Source organism: Berghia stephanieae, chromosome 7 (assembly GCF_034508935.2).
Source record: "Berghia stephanieae isolate SIO BIC M18660-M18661 chromosome 7, UCSD_Bste_1.3, whole genome shotgun sequence".
Lineage (NCBI taxonomy): Eukaryota > Metazoa > Mollusca > Gastropoda > Nudibranchia > Aeolidiidae > Berghia > Berghia stephanieae.
Window position 1 is genome coordinate 53,838,999 of NC_088366.1, and position 15,741 is coordinate 53,854,739.

General features: G+C 37.8%; 1 protein-coding gene across 1 annotated transcript in view; it reads left to right on the forward strand.

The window, feature by feature from the left end:
• LOC144977496 (uncharacterized) overlaps positions 1–14,858 on the forward strand; it is a 94,855-nt gene extending 79,997 nt beyond the window's left edge. Inside the window, exons 8-16 of the mRNA XM_078922791.1 lie at positions 2,146–2,353; positions 3,028–3,144; positions 3,564–3,612; positions 4,005–4,134; positions 5,580–5,708; positions 6,582–6,650; positions 7,687–7,881; positions 8,528–8,632; positions 9,346–14,858. Of these exons, the coding sequence (XP_078778917.1) occupies positions 2,146–2,353; positions 3,028–3,144; positions 3,564–3,612; positions 4,005–4,134; positions 5,580–5,708; positions 6,582–6,650; positions 7,687–7,881; positions 8,528–8,632; positions 9,346–13,449 (5,106 nt within the window). The 3' untranslated portion in view covers positions 13,450–14,858. The remainder of the gene's footprint in view (positions 1–2,145; positions 2,354–3,027; positions 3,145–3,563; positions 3,613–4,004; positions 4,135–5,579; positions 5,709–6,581; positions 6,651–7,686; positions 7,882–8,527; positions 8,633–9,345) is intronic.
• The last annotated feature ends 883 nt before the right edge of the window (positions 14,859–15,741 follow it).

The following is a 15,741-nucleotide window of genomic DNA, read 5'->3' on the forward strand; positions in this document are numbered from 1 at the left end:
GGTATGACACTTTCTCTCACCGTACTCAGGTGTAAAATGAGTACCTGGCCGTTAACAGCCTTGTCTTTGTCCGAAAAATTGTAATATCGCCTAACATGCCGGCATGCCCCGTCTTACATGTTAAATGTTGCTGTTGACCAGGGACCCCTTGTAAAGCGCTTTGAGCACATTTAGTGGATATTGCGCTATATAAAGCTCAATCTTATTTTTTATGTACTTGATCCATGTTTTGGTCGGCTAGGGACCCTTAAAAAGTGCTTTAAGCACAATCAGTGGATATTGGGCCATGTCAATGCTCTAGCTACAAATTTAAATGGGACCTTATTTACTATAAGGGGGGGGGGGGGGGGGGGGGGGGGGGGGGGATGGGGGACGAAGTGGCCGAGTGGTTAAGGTATTGCACTGTGACCCGGAAGGTCCCGGGTTCGAGCCCCGCTTCAGGCATTTTCTTTTTTTTTTTTTTCCATGGGTAAGATTAGTAACCCCCCAATTTGCTCTTTTGGACAACATGAGTGATTCCTGTTGACATCAGACATCTTGTTTGATGAATTATCGATATTACTCCTTTGTGGAATGCCTAGGCGACGATATATCTTATGATGTTGTGGAGGAAGGGCATAATTAATTGTTTACTATAGCAGCTCCAAAGATAGATCATTCAGTAAAACACTCAGTTCTCATGTAAATGGACTGAGATCAATCCTGGATGTAGTTAAAATTAAAATCATTTTTTTTCCTGATCTCCTTGTCCACCCCAACAGTGATTAAGACCAGGTGGCTGGGTTTAGCAGAAAGTAACTTTCAATAGACTAGCGTCCTATGGTATTGCTATTGTCTGTTTAACGCTATAGAAATAAGGATAAACTCTCTGCCCCCATTGGCCGAACTGCTCTGAAGGACTACTATACTTGTCCTTACTATCTTTTTTATAAGTTAAGTTTTGTTGGTAGAAATTTTTTTTTTTTAAATAAAAAGACTTGAGCTTTTATACAGCGCAATATCCATTAAACGTGCTCAAAGCACTTTACAAGAGGCCCCAAGCTAACGGCAACATTTAATATTTAGGATGAGACATGACACCTGTTAGGCGATATTACAATTATTATTTTGGACAGAGACAATGCTGTTAACTGCCAGGTACTTATTTTACACATGAGTATGGTCAGAGAATGGTAGTGAAGAGCGTTTTCCAAAGACTCAGCTATGCGCCGCTCAGAGCTGGTCGCTGGTCTCAAACCCTGGACCTTCATACCACTAGACCGCATAGCTGCACAGAAAAAGTATTGAAAACTTGTTAATCTTTTGGCGAATTAAATGGCATTTTTTTAAAAATGTAAAAAGTTGTGACAAAGCTGTGAGTATGGCTGTGAGCTAAAAACTTGTATGTTTATTTAATGTTTGTTTTTGTTTTTTTCGATGAATAAGGCAAGGTGCACATATTTTGCAGGTCTGACAGCCAAGCGCAATTATGGGCTTGTTTTAACATTGTTGTAATGGAGTAGTTTTGCATTAGCTTGAGAGTATTTCCATTACAACAATGAGCCCATATCAATTTTGGTTATCAGACCTGCAAGTGGGTACTCATTGCATTAAGGTAAATATTTAATGATAAAGTCCTATTACGAATCTTACAAGTGGGTACGCTATTTATGTATTAATTTTGATATTTCTAATGTGTATCTAACAGTTTTGCTACATAAATTTGTTGCGTAAATTAATGTTTTGAATAATTTTTGAATAATAATAATAATAATACATTGTATTTATTGAGCACTCTACCATATTATGAGGAAGTGCACAGAGTGCTTTACAGAAACATCAACAAATCAATTCATAAAAGAACAAAGGTTGAAGATGCTTTTTAAGCATTTCTTCCAATGAAAAATGTTGTAATTCTTTTGGAAGTTTGTTCAAGAGCATTGGGGCGTTTCCAGAAAAAGACTGTTCTTCACAGAAAAAGACTGTTTTTCACATGACACGTAAGAGCTCTTTTCTAGAGTAGCCAGCAATTTTCCATTGCATGATGACCGAAGGGCTTGTGTTGGTATATTTTTAAAAAATTGTTATATTTTTTATATTTTAAAAATTCTTTAATTGAAGCCTAATTGTTTTTTTGTTTCTTTCTTTTTTTTTTTTTTTAAAAAGCCTGTCAGATTTTATGAACAGGAGCACTCACAAAGAATCCATTCTGAACTGTGCAATCTTAAGTGCAATCTTCAAGACGTCTCCAAGGCTTTTATGACCTTGAACCCTGGCGACCTTCATATTGACAGTTTTGCGGAGTTGTTAGAATTGCTCACGTCCCACAGGGAGATTGAGAAGATAATTCACCATGCCAAGAGGAAAGGATCAAGTAAGGATGTGTTGAGAATGTTTTTTTTTATAGAAAAGGATTTTAGAAAGGGGGAGGGGGGGGGGGGGGAGAGGAGGTGGTTGAATGGTTAGGGCCTTGCACTGAGGGACCTGAGTTCAAGCCACGTTTCAGGCACATTCAGTTTTTTTTCCTTGGGCAAGATTATTGCTAATTCTTTGACTTCCATCTGTTAAGAGCACTGCATACTGTATATATTGTGGTCCGCGGTGAACACTATAAAATAAGGAGGTATGTTGATTCCATGTGCCTTATGGCTCTGAAGGGCTGTTTGCTACTACCTACTACTATTTTTAAAAATTCTGATTGACCGAAAACAGCCAAAATTTTTCACTCTTCAACTTTGACCTAATGTATACATCTGGGTCTGTGGTGAACACTACAAAATGAGGAAGTAAATTGTTAATGTTTAAAATTAACTATAGCAACTACGGTTTTTATCTCCTATGAACTACGAAGTTTTAAGTTTTCCAGTAGACAGGTCTGGTAAATGAAGATGGAGTAAAACAAGCCACAGCCAAATACTGAGATAGTCGGTGTTAGGGTTGAATGAGTTGATATTTATTATATGTGATAAAAAGAAACAAACCATGTTATAATGTTGTGAAATCTTATATTAATGTCTTGACAATATTTTCTCTCCCTTTTACTTTCAGGCCAGCTAGATGTCCCGGAATATTTAGTGTATGAGCTTTCCAAAATCGATCATTTTAAAGAAAGATTAGAATTCTTAAGGTTCAAAAACAAACTACAGATCAATTTATTTGAGATAGGTGAGTTTTTCTAAGGTTTATTATGAAATTATTTATTTTTCTCTCTTTATGCCTTTCTTTCTCTTTAGCTTTCTTACTTACTTTCATTCTGTCTTTTCTTCTCTCTTCCCCTCTCTGTCTTCCATTATTTTATATTTTCTTTATTTCTTTCTTTCTCACTTTCATTTTTTTTCTTCTTCTTTCTTTCATCCGCATAAAACCTAAATGTCCTCTTGGCACAGCCGCGTCGTTGGCAGGCTATATGTAACGACACCTTCCTTTAGTATGACAGAAATTTTACTGACGAATTTTATGTTAATTATTGATTTTGCCCTTTTCAAATTGGCAGGCATAAGTAATACTGATTTCAGGCCATGGACTGCAAAATGATGTCTTTTTCTGATGTTTTAAATTCCATGTTTATATTTATTTTATTCCAGATCAGCAGTTAAAAGAATTACACATTGCCTGTGATGAGATCAGCTCAAGGTAATTAACAAAGAAAGAAAGAAAGAGAGAGAGAGAGGGAGAGGGAGAGAGAGAGAGAGAGAGAGAGAGAGAGAGAGAGAGAGAGAGAGAGAGAGAGGAGAGGAGGAGGAGAGAGGAGGGAGGAGAGGAGAGAGAGAGAGAGAGAGAGAGAGGAGGAGAGGGAGAGGGAGGGAGGGAGGGAGGGAGAGAGGAAGAGAGAGAGAGAGAGAGAGAGAGAGAGAGAGAGAGAGAGAGAGAGAGAGAGAGAGAGAGAGAGAGATTTGTATATAATGTTATATGATTATCATGATTGTAACTTCATTATTGTTGAATAAATAACGTTTAATATGCATATGCAGACGACAGATGGTCATCTTTCAATTTCAACTGACCATTTACATTTCTTTTCCTAGTTTGCCCCTGAAGCATGTCCTGGAGACAGTCTTGGCTGTAGGGAATTACATGAACGGTGGAACAGACAAGGGTCAGGCCGATGGCTACAGGATTGAGATTCTCACTTCACTCAAGTATCTGCAGGATAAGGTATTGGAGGCTTTTGGTAGTTGAAGTGGTAGTTTTTATAATAGGCTTTAACAGTCGTGACATCACTTCCCTCGTAAAGACACATAGTAACTTAGTAATTGGTTCTAAACTATCGGAACAATGGCGGACGCCCTTATGAAATACTTCTCTGACGAGCATAAAAGTGTATTCACAGGAGATAAACATAAATCTGATCATATTTGGACTTTTATAAATTCTGATCACATGACAATTCGAGACAGCATGAAGAATAAAAAGTACCGATTTTCTTTGTTTAGAACCAAGCTGTTGGTTGCTGGGCGGACGTGACATCAGACTATTGAATCCTAGTGTCATCGTGATTATACTAGAGATGTGATATTGTATGCTAATTTTCCATCTCTTTTTTTCTCTCCTGTTTATCAATTTGGAATGCTTCACAATATTAGATGCCTGGGTTATTCTGGTTTTAGGAATAAAAAAAGGTCCTAAAGATAAATTTTTCCTCTGGGATAACTAAAAGAAAGTGACTATGATTAAGTTTTATTTGGTGAAACCAGCATTTTACAAAAACACAAGATTATTTAAATACAAACAAAACTTGGTTAAATTGTTGTTCTTTGTAGTAGTTCCTAACCTAAAGGCCTTATAAATTGTACTCATTGGTGTAATGCCATATTATAGTAAATAGTATGCAGATGTTCCGTTTTGTTCCATTGTGCTGTGGAGAGTGTTTTATGTATTAGAACCAAAAGCTGGAGGTCCTTAAATGTATGTCAGAATTTAGGGAGAGGATGTCTGATCTCTTAAAACTTGGTGCAGTTGAAAAAAGAATGATGCGTTTTTTTCACATAAGAAGGATGGATTACATTATAAAGATTGTGGGGATCCTGACCTCCTATAGCCGGCAGGGAGGTACATACTGTGTCTTCTATCACCTTATATCTTATCCAACAAGCTTTCTGTCTTTGTCTTGGAATGTGATTACTTGTTTTTTTCCTGGCCCTCGTCGGAGCCCTGCCTGAAAGGGAAACAGTCAAATGCATAGTTATTGTTTTGGGAGATGATATTTTTTCCCTTGTAAATCATCTCTCTGTTATGTATTATTATATTTGTTATTCTCATTGTATAATGTAAGCATTTGAGTGTGTTCCTCTTTGTTGGATTTTGTGCTTGTGTCTGGATGAGACTTGTAGGTGATTTCAAACTAAATACATTGGTGGTATGCTCTTGGAATCTACATCTGATCCCTATTTGTTCTCAGTTCCCTTTGTCTTACTTTCTCTTGGGTGCTTTAATTGTAATTCTAGAACTTTTTACCATCCCATTTTCTTCCTTTTTACTGGCGCTGATATAACCTAAATGTGTTGCAAGCGCCGTAAAACCCTTAAAAACATAAAAAACAAAACATTATAAAGATTGACACTCATTATCAATGACTTGACCTGACCTTCCTATCATTCCAGAACAAACGTGGAAATCTTCTGGAGCTCATCATGAAAATCTATTGCCAGAGGCACGAGTCTGACCAAGACTTTGGCTGCCCCACCCATTTCCGTCTGCCAGAACCATCCAACATGAGACACGCTGCTCAGGTGAATATAATTGATAAAATGTATTTTGTAAAATTAAATATAAGCTGAAATATAAAAATTGAAATAGGTTTGGCTCAAGGAACCATCAAGGCAAAACAAGAAACACTTAATTACCAAATGAAAGAGTGATAATGCTATGTGGTCTCGTGGTATGACACTCGCTTTCGGATCGGAAGGTCCTGGGTTTGAGCCTCGTGTGCTCGGCGCATGGTTGAGTTCTTGAAAAAGGCTCTTTACTCACATTCTCTCACCGTACTCAGACAGATTGCTTGAGGACAGATTTTTTCCCCCCTCTTTATTTGTACACTTTAGGGACTAATTCCACGACACGGATGTCTCTGTAATCCGGATGAAATGCTGGGAATGGAGGTGTCTGGATTGGAGAAACGTGACTGTCATTAAATTTCAATGGGGACAGAACCCAATACTCCGATACTGTGGGATGTGGTCTCAATGTGGGGAGTGAATCTAGAATGATGAGTTGTTTTTCGTGATATTTTGTATTTAGTTAGCATCTTTTTTTTTTTTTTTGGGGGGGGGGGGGGGGGGGGATCCCGATAATTCAGTTGATAGAGCACTTGCTTCACATGCAAAGGGGCCGAGATTGATCCTGGGTGCAGTCGAGATTTTTTTTTTACTGATTCCCCCTGTCTACCCAGCAGTGAATGGGTAGCTGGGTCTGTTAGAAAGTACTTTGCTTTAAGACTAGCGTCCTATCCATAGAAACCGGGAAAAACTCCGGCTCCATGGGCCGCATGGCTCTGAAGGACTATTTTTTAATTTTTATTTTAGCTTTTTTTTTTATAAAATGTGAAATTGGGCATTTGCAACCCTGTCTTGTCTCATTCATTAATTAATGACTTTTATTTTCAGGTTTCTTTCGAAGATATCCAGAGAGCTCTTAAAGAGTTAAAGGACGAATTGACATTTGTCATGAACAAGGTATGAAATTGCTGAAAAAAAAACAAACATGTACTATGTGTAATTTTTCTGCATTTAACCCTCTCCTTAACGCCCATTTTCAGGATTTTCCCCAAAAATTCAGACCCAACTAACACAAAAGTATATTTTTTCTCACCCAAACACAATATCAGTAAGTTCTTGCGATACTTTATTTCTTTAGCAAAGCATGCTTTACAACACACTGTTCATTTTCTTTAACTGTTATGATGTACAAAAGAAATTTGAATAAGAAAAATGTTGGTTGTATCGTAACGAATGTGACGATTTTCCTATAGTTGGTAAGGAGAGGGTTAACCTCTCTTTTAAAAATGATGAACTATTTTAATGGCACATTTTAATTGGTAGAATTCTAGCCATGTTTTTTAAGTTTATTCTTTGTCTTATGACTAAAAAAGAGTAAGAAAGAATAAAAAATGAAAGAAAAAAAAAGAGAGAGGATGTAGAGAGAGAAAGAAAGAAAAAAAGAAAGAGAGAGAGAGAGAGAGAGAGAGAGAGAGAGAGAGAGAGAGAGAGAGAGAGAGAGAGAGAGAGAGAGAGAGAGAGAGAGAGAGAGTTAAAAAAAGGAAATTAATTGCCAGGAAATATTGTTAATATATCACAATCACATTGATTTGTATATAATGTAATAAGTGTGATGCAGGGGTGGGTTGGTGGTAGTGACTAACATTGCAACATTGTGGCAAAGCGCCCCCCCCTCCCACCCACCCCACCCTATTTGTAGAGCATTTTATATCTATATCCCCCCCCCCCAATTTTTGGAACTCTTAACAGTATTGAAACAAAAAATGGTGACAATCCACTTATCTTTTGTAGAGAGCAGTTAAAAACTATTATTATTATTATTATTATTATTATTATTATTATTATTATTATTATTATTATTATTATTATTATTATTATTATTATTATTATTATTAGTATTATTATTATTATTATTATTAGCATTATTATTATCATTATCATTATCATCAACATCATCATCATCGTCATCATCGTCATTATCTTGCCTTTTCAGTTGGAGAGTTTATCCAAAAGGCAGACGACCATTACAATGAGTTTGAGGGTAACCACTGAGAATTTCTTCACATCGGCAGTGGAGGTGTTGGCAGAGGAGCAGAAACTTCTGGAAGATACGAAGGGACACTTCATCAAAACCACTGCTTTCTTTAGCCATAACCAACATCTGACATCTCCCAAAGAATTCTTTCAGGTTGGGAAATGATTTTCTCTTTTGATTTATGTGCGGCTATGTGGTCTTGTAGTATGACACTCGCCTTCCGCTTGGAAGGTCTTGGGTTTGAATCCCGCTCTGAGTGGTGCATAGATAAGCCCTTGGAAAGGACTCTTTACTCACATTCTTTCACCTTACTCGGGTGTAAAATAAGTACCTAGCTGTTGACAGTGTATTCTCTGTTGATTAAAGTATACTATTGTTTCACTGACATTATGCCTCATCCTGCATATTTAAGTGTTGCTGTTGGCTAGGGACTGTGTCACACACACACACACACACACACACACACACACACACACACACACACACACACACACACACTTACAGGCTACATTTGCATATTTTCATTTTAGAATTTACTTATTGAAAGGGTGTCAGATCTATAGCAAGATGTCGGTCACCACTGCCAAATTTTCTGTTACAAATTAGTACATTTTAAGTAATCAATGATTAAAATGATCTTTGTAGACTATTATTAATTGTATTATTTTAAAAATCTGAAACTGATGTCTATGAAAGGATAACTAATGCCAATTAATTACATTGATGCATTGGATTTGAAAAGAGTTGAATATGGCTATTAAAAAAAAAAAACAAAAACAAACCCATCTCTGTTCCTCAGTTATGGGCTTCCTTTCTGCACGACTGTAAATACTACTGGAAACTGGCCCATCGGAATCTGGCAAGGGCAAAGTTCACAGACGACTTGGCGATGAAGAATCAGATGGTAAGATAAAGTGTTTAGTCCGCTATGCAGTCACTCGTCATACGTCTTATCACTTGGATAAAAACATCAATTAAAAAAAAAAAGGATTAAAAAGCTTTTGTCTGAATATTGACACACATCCGGACTTTCTCTTTTTGTTTGTTTTCATGTCTGATATAATTTGCATCTTTGGCCAAATGCAATATCCACTAAATTTTGTTTTTGTTTTTGTGCTTGCAAGAAATTGAATTTTTTGTGCTCTTGTAAATTGAAATCAAATCAATAAAAAGAACAAACTGAAAACTAAATGATGAACCCAATGCTGAAAGAAAATGAATAAAGAATTGAGGGATAATATAAGAAGTAATTAAATTTAAATATTTTTTTCATTTTTGTCACTCAATTATTTACACTCAAATCAAAATCAGGATTTAGATATAAAAATCTTTTAAAAAAATGTTTGTACTTTAAGCATTGGCTAAAGGTAAATGAAATGAAAATTGAAGAAAAATATAAGAATCAGATTATTTTTTCTTCACTTTTGTTTCTCAATTATTTACAGTAAAGTCCAAACATATTTCAAAATTTTAAATAAGAAGAATTTAAAATTAAAGATTTAAAATATGATATCTTTATTGTACTTTAAGCATTGGGTTCGTCTATGAATTATGAAAAGTAATGAATTTATTTTATTGCCACAAAGTAAGCCATGTCCATTCTTTTGCTTTCCACAGTCATCGTCGTCTTTACCAGGATTTAACAATCTCAAGTCTGTCATGATGAAGCACGTCGTGTCATTCCAACAACAGGAAGAGGAAATAGATGAAAGTAAAGCCCAGCAGCTACAACACATCAGCTCTTGGATCGAATCCATCGGGCGCTATGCAATGGAAATGCAGCCCGAAGGTCCTAGTCTGCAGCAGGAAGAAATTAATACCTACCCTGCTTTAAGCCAGCAACATCAACATCTTCACCATCATCATCACCATCATCAGCATCTTCAGCATAATCAACCTGAACCACAACAACAGCAACAAAAACCGCAGTTAGAACATGTACAAAACCAGCGTAGTCACCGCCATGACGACAACAGTCACCATCGTCCCCATTCACCTCCATATGTGAACAGTGCCATGTACCAAACGGACAAACATAATCTACGAAATCAACCAGATGTTGTACCACCTTCCGACCACCACAACTACAACCACCACCACCACCACCATCGTGGTCCATCTTCGCCCAAACCACTTTCTGCCATTCCTCCAAATGTCCATAAACCACAACCCATTTCTCACACAAGTCCGTCTATTTCATCTCCTTCTTCCTCAAGTCCAAATCTCCACACTCAAGGAACAAATCTGCCAGTATCATCAGCATTCCAAGGAAGAGAACTTAACAACAAGGACGAATCGGATGATAATTTTGGGTTTTCCTCACCTCCCCCACCAACTATGCGACCACCACCAATACCTACACAGTTAAATCTTAGACAAGACTTAACACCTGAAATGTTGATTCCAGACAAATCGGTAGATAATCAGCCTCCAACTTCACCCAATGGCAATTCTCACTCCAAGAAAAATCAGAACTTTTTCAAAGCATTCTTGAAAAAGGACCAGAAAAAAGTCTCGACTTCAACATCTACGACGTCACAACCAAACCAAGATAATCAGGGGGGAAAGGGAGGGAATTCTCAAAATTCAGCATCAAAAGCTGTAATCACGCCTTTCAACAAGCTTAAAAACACTTTTGTACAGAAACTGTCTGGATCGGGAAGTTCTAAAAAGGCGACGGACGGAAAACCAGAGAACTCATCTGAAAACACTGTTAGCAGAGCTCAGAACTTTTCTCCCATTGAATATTCTCAGGACAATGTGACAATGCAACAGCAACAGCCAGAATCATTTAACTCCTATCAACAACAAGAATGCAAATCTCCTCAATATCCTAGTCAGAGCAGAGGTAGAAATGATTTTATTCAACCGTCCAAAGGTGCTGGTGGTCCAGACTATCAGAATTGCCAGTCGCATTATATCACTGAAAATAGAGACGATAATTTGGAAGGAGTTGATAATCCTGGAGATGCTATGAACACAATAAGCAGGTACCAAAACCAAGTTTCATCAATGTATGGATTTAGACCTTTCGAGGCTAATAATGATCTACGTAAATCAACAGATCAATTAAATGAAATTCCAGATTCGACTAAAAATGATAATAAAAACTTCAGTAACAGTAGCAATAAACCGAAAAATAAAATGTCACCAAACACGAACAGTAAATCTGGATCCGCTAGATTAAGAGCACCGATTGCTTTGGGGAGTAATATAAGCATATCTGACGTTTTTGGAAATTCAGGAGTCGATTCAGGAGAACAGGAAAATTTCAAGGGTCAAATTCCTGATGCACCATTAGATTCGCATGTGCAGCAGCAAATTCAATCCTCCCCTCACGTTGCTCAGATTCGATCTCCCAAAGTCGCAGCCGTTCCGATTAGTTCGGAGCCAAAACTAGTAAGAGCAGAGGCAGTCCCTGTTTACAAAGCCAAACTGATTCCAAATTATGAAAACCAGACAAAGCTGGACCCTAGAGTGGATTTAGGAGGAATCAGAGGACAGGCAGAACCTCTACGCGCTCCCCCGAGGACCAGAGGCAAGTCCAACAAAGAAACTTACAAAATGGAGCTTCTAAAACAGAGTGAGAGGTACCTCTCAGGCAGCGGGTCGCAATCCACCCTTGGTAGCAGTTACAGTCAAGGACCGCAGCATGGAAAATCAAGTGGTGAATTTAGTACATCCGTTGTCAACACTGAGGCAAGTGTCGTGCCCCTCAGTGCCCCAACGACTTACACCGTAATGCCTCCGAAATCCAATCACCATTTTAACATGTCTCCTTTTCAAACATCTCTGATGAAACAACAGCAGCGCGACCATCATACGATTCCAGCATCTCAAAGTAGTTCTCACTCCAATCAACAACAACTGCAAGGAAACCAAAAATATCCCCAGCAACAAGATTTGGACGGCAATAGAGACCTGAATTACAACATTGAATATAAAAGCAACTCAGTTCCATTTCCTTTTCAGAAATCAAATAATGAAGACAAAGTTGATTACAATACAACTAGCAAAAGCTGTGATGACTCGGAACAAAGCACAACCTCAGCATTTGATTCAACAAGAACTCAAAGCAGAAGAAGTACAAGTGCTCACAATCTTCTGAGTGGAAATGTGAATGAGCAAGATTATCAATCCGACCCTGTGAATAAAGGTCACATTTCAAGAAGAGATGCCAGTGAGGTTAAAGTCAGCCCTACAGCGCGACGTGCATTGTCCCAAGGAAGAATAAAACCTGCTTCGGAAACTATAACATCTTTGATTGATAGGTTTGAACAAAAGCAACCAACAAGCGATTTCACTAATCTTTTGGATGTCAGTGAAAAACCCCCATCTATGACTTCAACTCCTGTGATCAGACGCAAAAACACTGGTGGTAGCAACAGCAATAAAGCTTCTCCATATGACGTGAATGGAAGTGTATCAGCTTCAAATTCAGATGCTGGCAGTAGTCAAAGGTCAAGGTCTCGACATAATCATGAATTTGTAACACCTTCACAAGTGGTTTTGCCATTCAATTCACACGAGAATGAGGAACGTCTAGCACAAGGGGTAGATGAGAATGAAAGAATCAGTGACGTGCCGGATCAACCAGAATTTGAGACTGTTATCTCTGGAAGCTCCCAAATGATGCAACAACAACAACAACATCAACAATCTTACTCCCCTTCATCATCCTCTTCCTCCAGACCAAAAGCTTCCAGTTCAAGTCTGGACAGAGGGAGACCCAGCAAACCAATAAGTTCCACACCCCAAAACTATCACCACTATCGCCAGTCTGCCATGTCTCGAAGGGACAACATTCCAGGCCCTCAGCAAAGTCTAAGCCCCACTTCTTTCAGTACTCCTGCCAGAACAACATCAGACCACACCAGATCACATCAAGGAGGTCGAAGTTCAAGCAGCCAAAGGTCAATTCATTCAAGTGTTGAATCATCCAGTAAAAACCACCAGCATCGACACAGTGCTCCATCATATCATCAGCAAAAAAATAATCCATCATCCTCCGCTAATTTTCAATCTCCATTCCTTCCCAAACCAGAGCCTCAATATCCATCATCATTATCTTCATCCGCAGCAGTCGCAGCAGCACCAATTCCACCACCATCCTCATCATCTTCTTCCTCTGCAGCTACTGTCAGCGACCAGCACAACACTCCCAATCAAAGACTCCTACAACCTCATGTTTCAGCCAGTCAACAGAACTTGAGTGCCAATATGAATATAAATCCCTCTCCAAATAAACCATCTCCGAATCTTATCTACTCGAATAAAGGCCATCATCATAACCAGTATCATTCTCAACATCGTCAGCAACAACAACAACAACAACAACAACAACAACAACAACAACAACAACAACAACAACAACAACATCAACAGCAACAGAATGTTCAAGACGGATACAATTCATGGCCATCTCCATCCTCATCATCACATTCCCAGCATCAGCAACAAGAGCAGCAGCAGCAGCAGCATCAACGATCAAGAAAAGAATTGGACAATGTCCAACATCAGCAACAAAACACAAGTGACGCTGGGAATTACTCCCAGCAACTAAGGAAGGCTTACCAATCTAACAGTTTGTCTTCAGCCTTTGATCGTCCTCTACGGCCGTCTCACAACCAGATGAATGAGAACAGTGACAATAATAATGGCAGTAGTAACAAACAGAGAGGCTACACAGCCATTGTCAAACCTACCGTCATGCACTTATAAAGCGATACTAAGCTGCTTGACTGGGTTGGGTTCCTGACCTCCCATAGTGGGCAGAGAGGTACTTACTGTGTCTTCTATCCCTCTATAATATCTGTTTTCCAACTTGCTTTCTGTCTTTGTCTTGGAATGAGATTACTTGGTTTTGTCCTGGCCCTGACCGAATACCCTGGCTGGGAGGGAAACAGTCAAATGTATAGTTAGAGTTTTGGGAGATGATATTTTTTTCCTTGTAAGTCATCTCTCTGTTATGCACTGTATTATTTTGTTTACATGTTATATATATGATTTGTAAATATTTGAGTGTATTCCTCTTAGTAGGGACCTGTGCTTGTGTCTGGATGAGACTTTTAGGTGATCTCAAACTAAGTACTTTGATAGTGTGCTCTTGGAATCTACATCTGTTCCCTATTTCAACCAATTCCCCTTTGTCTTACCTTTTCTTTTGTGCTTTAATTGTAATTCTAGACCTTTTTACTATCCCATTTTCTTCCTTTTTACTGTCGCTGATATGACCTAAATGTGTTGCACGCACCGTCAAACCCTTAAGCTGCTAGAAGTTGTGGACTGTAAGACGTAATGAACAATATTGAATATAACAACTTCGAAAAATAATTTACTTGCTTAACCAATACGTACCGGTGACTAGCTGAGCTCTAGCCCTTCATAAAAGAACAAAATACCAAAATACGGAATGTTTCAGGCTCAAAACCCTTCCTCATTCAATAACAAAAGACAATAAAAAACATTAATACATCACTTACAAACCATACAGACGGCAGTGAAATATTTGACAAGGCTCTCTGAAAGTAAAAGGATGTTGAAATTTTTCGAAGCCGTTGTTTTCATTTTTGTTGATTACTTTTTGAATATTTATAAGGATAGGCTACTGATAGATAATTTTTTGCTACATTATGTATCTTTTTTTTTTTTTTAACACAAAAAGATTGATATGAGGTATGAGCATCATAATATTAAAGAAATTGTGCACTGTCGTTTTAGAGCTGATATAGGAGTTTTTGTTAACTTTGCATTCTGGTTTAATTGTCCAAAGTAAATTTTATGAGACGGAGATAGATCGATCCTGAGTGCAGTTGAGATTTTTTTGTTTTCTGACCCACTTGTCCATCCAGCCAACAGTGATTGGGAAACTGGGTCTGTTAGATATGGTGGAAAGTACATTGCGATAGACTAGCATTTTATCCAAAGGGTAGCAAGCAATTGCTGTTGTCTGTTTCAAGCTATAGAAACTGATATAAGCTCCACGAGCCTGGTGGCTCTGAAGGACTACTCAAATTTTATTAGTGACACTAAGCTTATAGAAGCTGTGGACGGTAAAAGTTATAAACAATAATGAATATAACAGCTTTTAAAAAAAAAAAAAATAAATAAATAAATAATAAAAAACAAAATTCTAAAAACGGAAAATTTCGGACTCAAAATCCTTCTTCAGCGAACACCAAAAAACAATTAGAACATACAATCAGTACCCACTCTTTTTTTTTTTCATAATTTTCTACAACAATCCACTCTAATTTCCTTTCTTCTAGCCAGCAATAGTTGATAGTTGCTGTTAATTCATTTTTAATATTGTATTAATTTTTATTTATTTAATTTAGACTATAGAGAGATAACGTGTTGCACATAGCAGTTTGGTTCCATTCCATGCCTTCTGTTTTCATTTGTAAATGTTTGAACGCATAAAGTTTGCATGTATAATTGACAATGGAAAGGACAAAGTTAAGATAATTCAATAAGCAAGTTTTCCTCTCTTTTCTGTTTTCTCTCAGTCCCAGCTTTGAAAATAATGGACAATAAATTGTATATCATAAATGACAAATCAAAATGAAAACAGCAATAGTGAGGTACCAAAGATGGTGTTGAGGGGACTTTGCATTGATATTTTTCCTCTCTCATTCTTTGAGTTTATAATAGATTCACAATGGGAAAATATATCTTGGGTAGGTGTAGGTGGCAATTGTTTGGGTTTTTTTTCACGTCAGCTCATTTATTGATATTTAAGTTAGTAATTATGCCTTCTAATTCAGAAAAGTGAGTGGAGCAGGCACTTCTGTTGATATTAACAAGAAATGAAATGAGTAGGAAAGTGCCAGAAGACAATAGAGAATAAAAAATTTTCGCGGCGGCAATGGGGGCTCGAACCCAAGACCTTACTGGTACGACAACTCCGCCTGGCTTAGGAGAGCGTGACTCTACCGTATGAACTATCCACCACTCCTTAGTAGGGTGGTGGGTTCGAGCCCCCATTGCCGCTTCAAAAGTTTTAAATTCTCT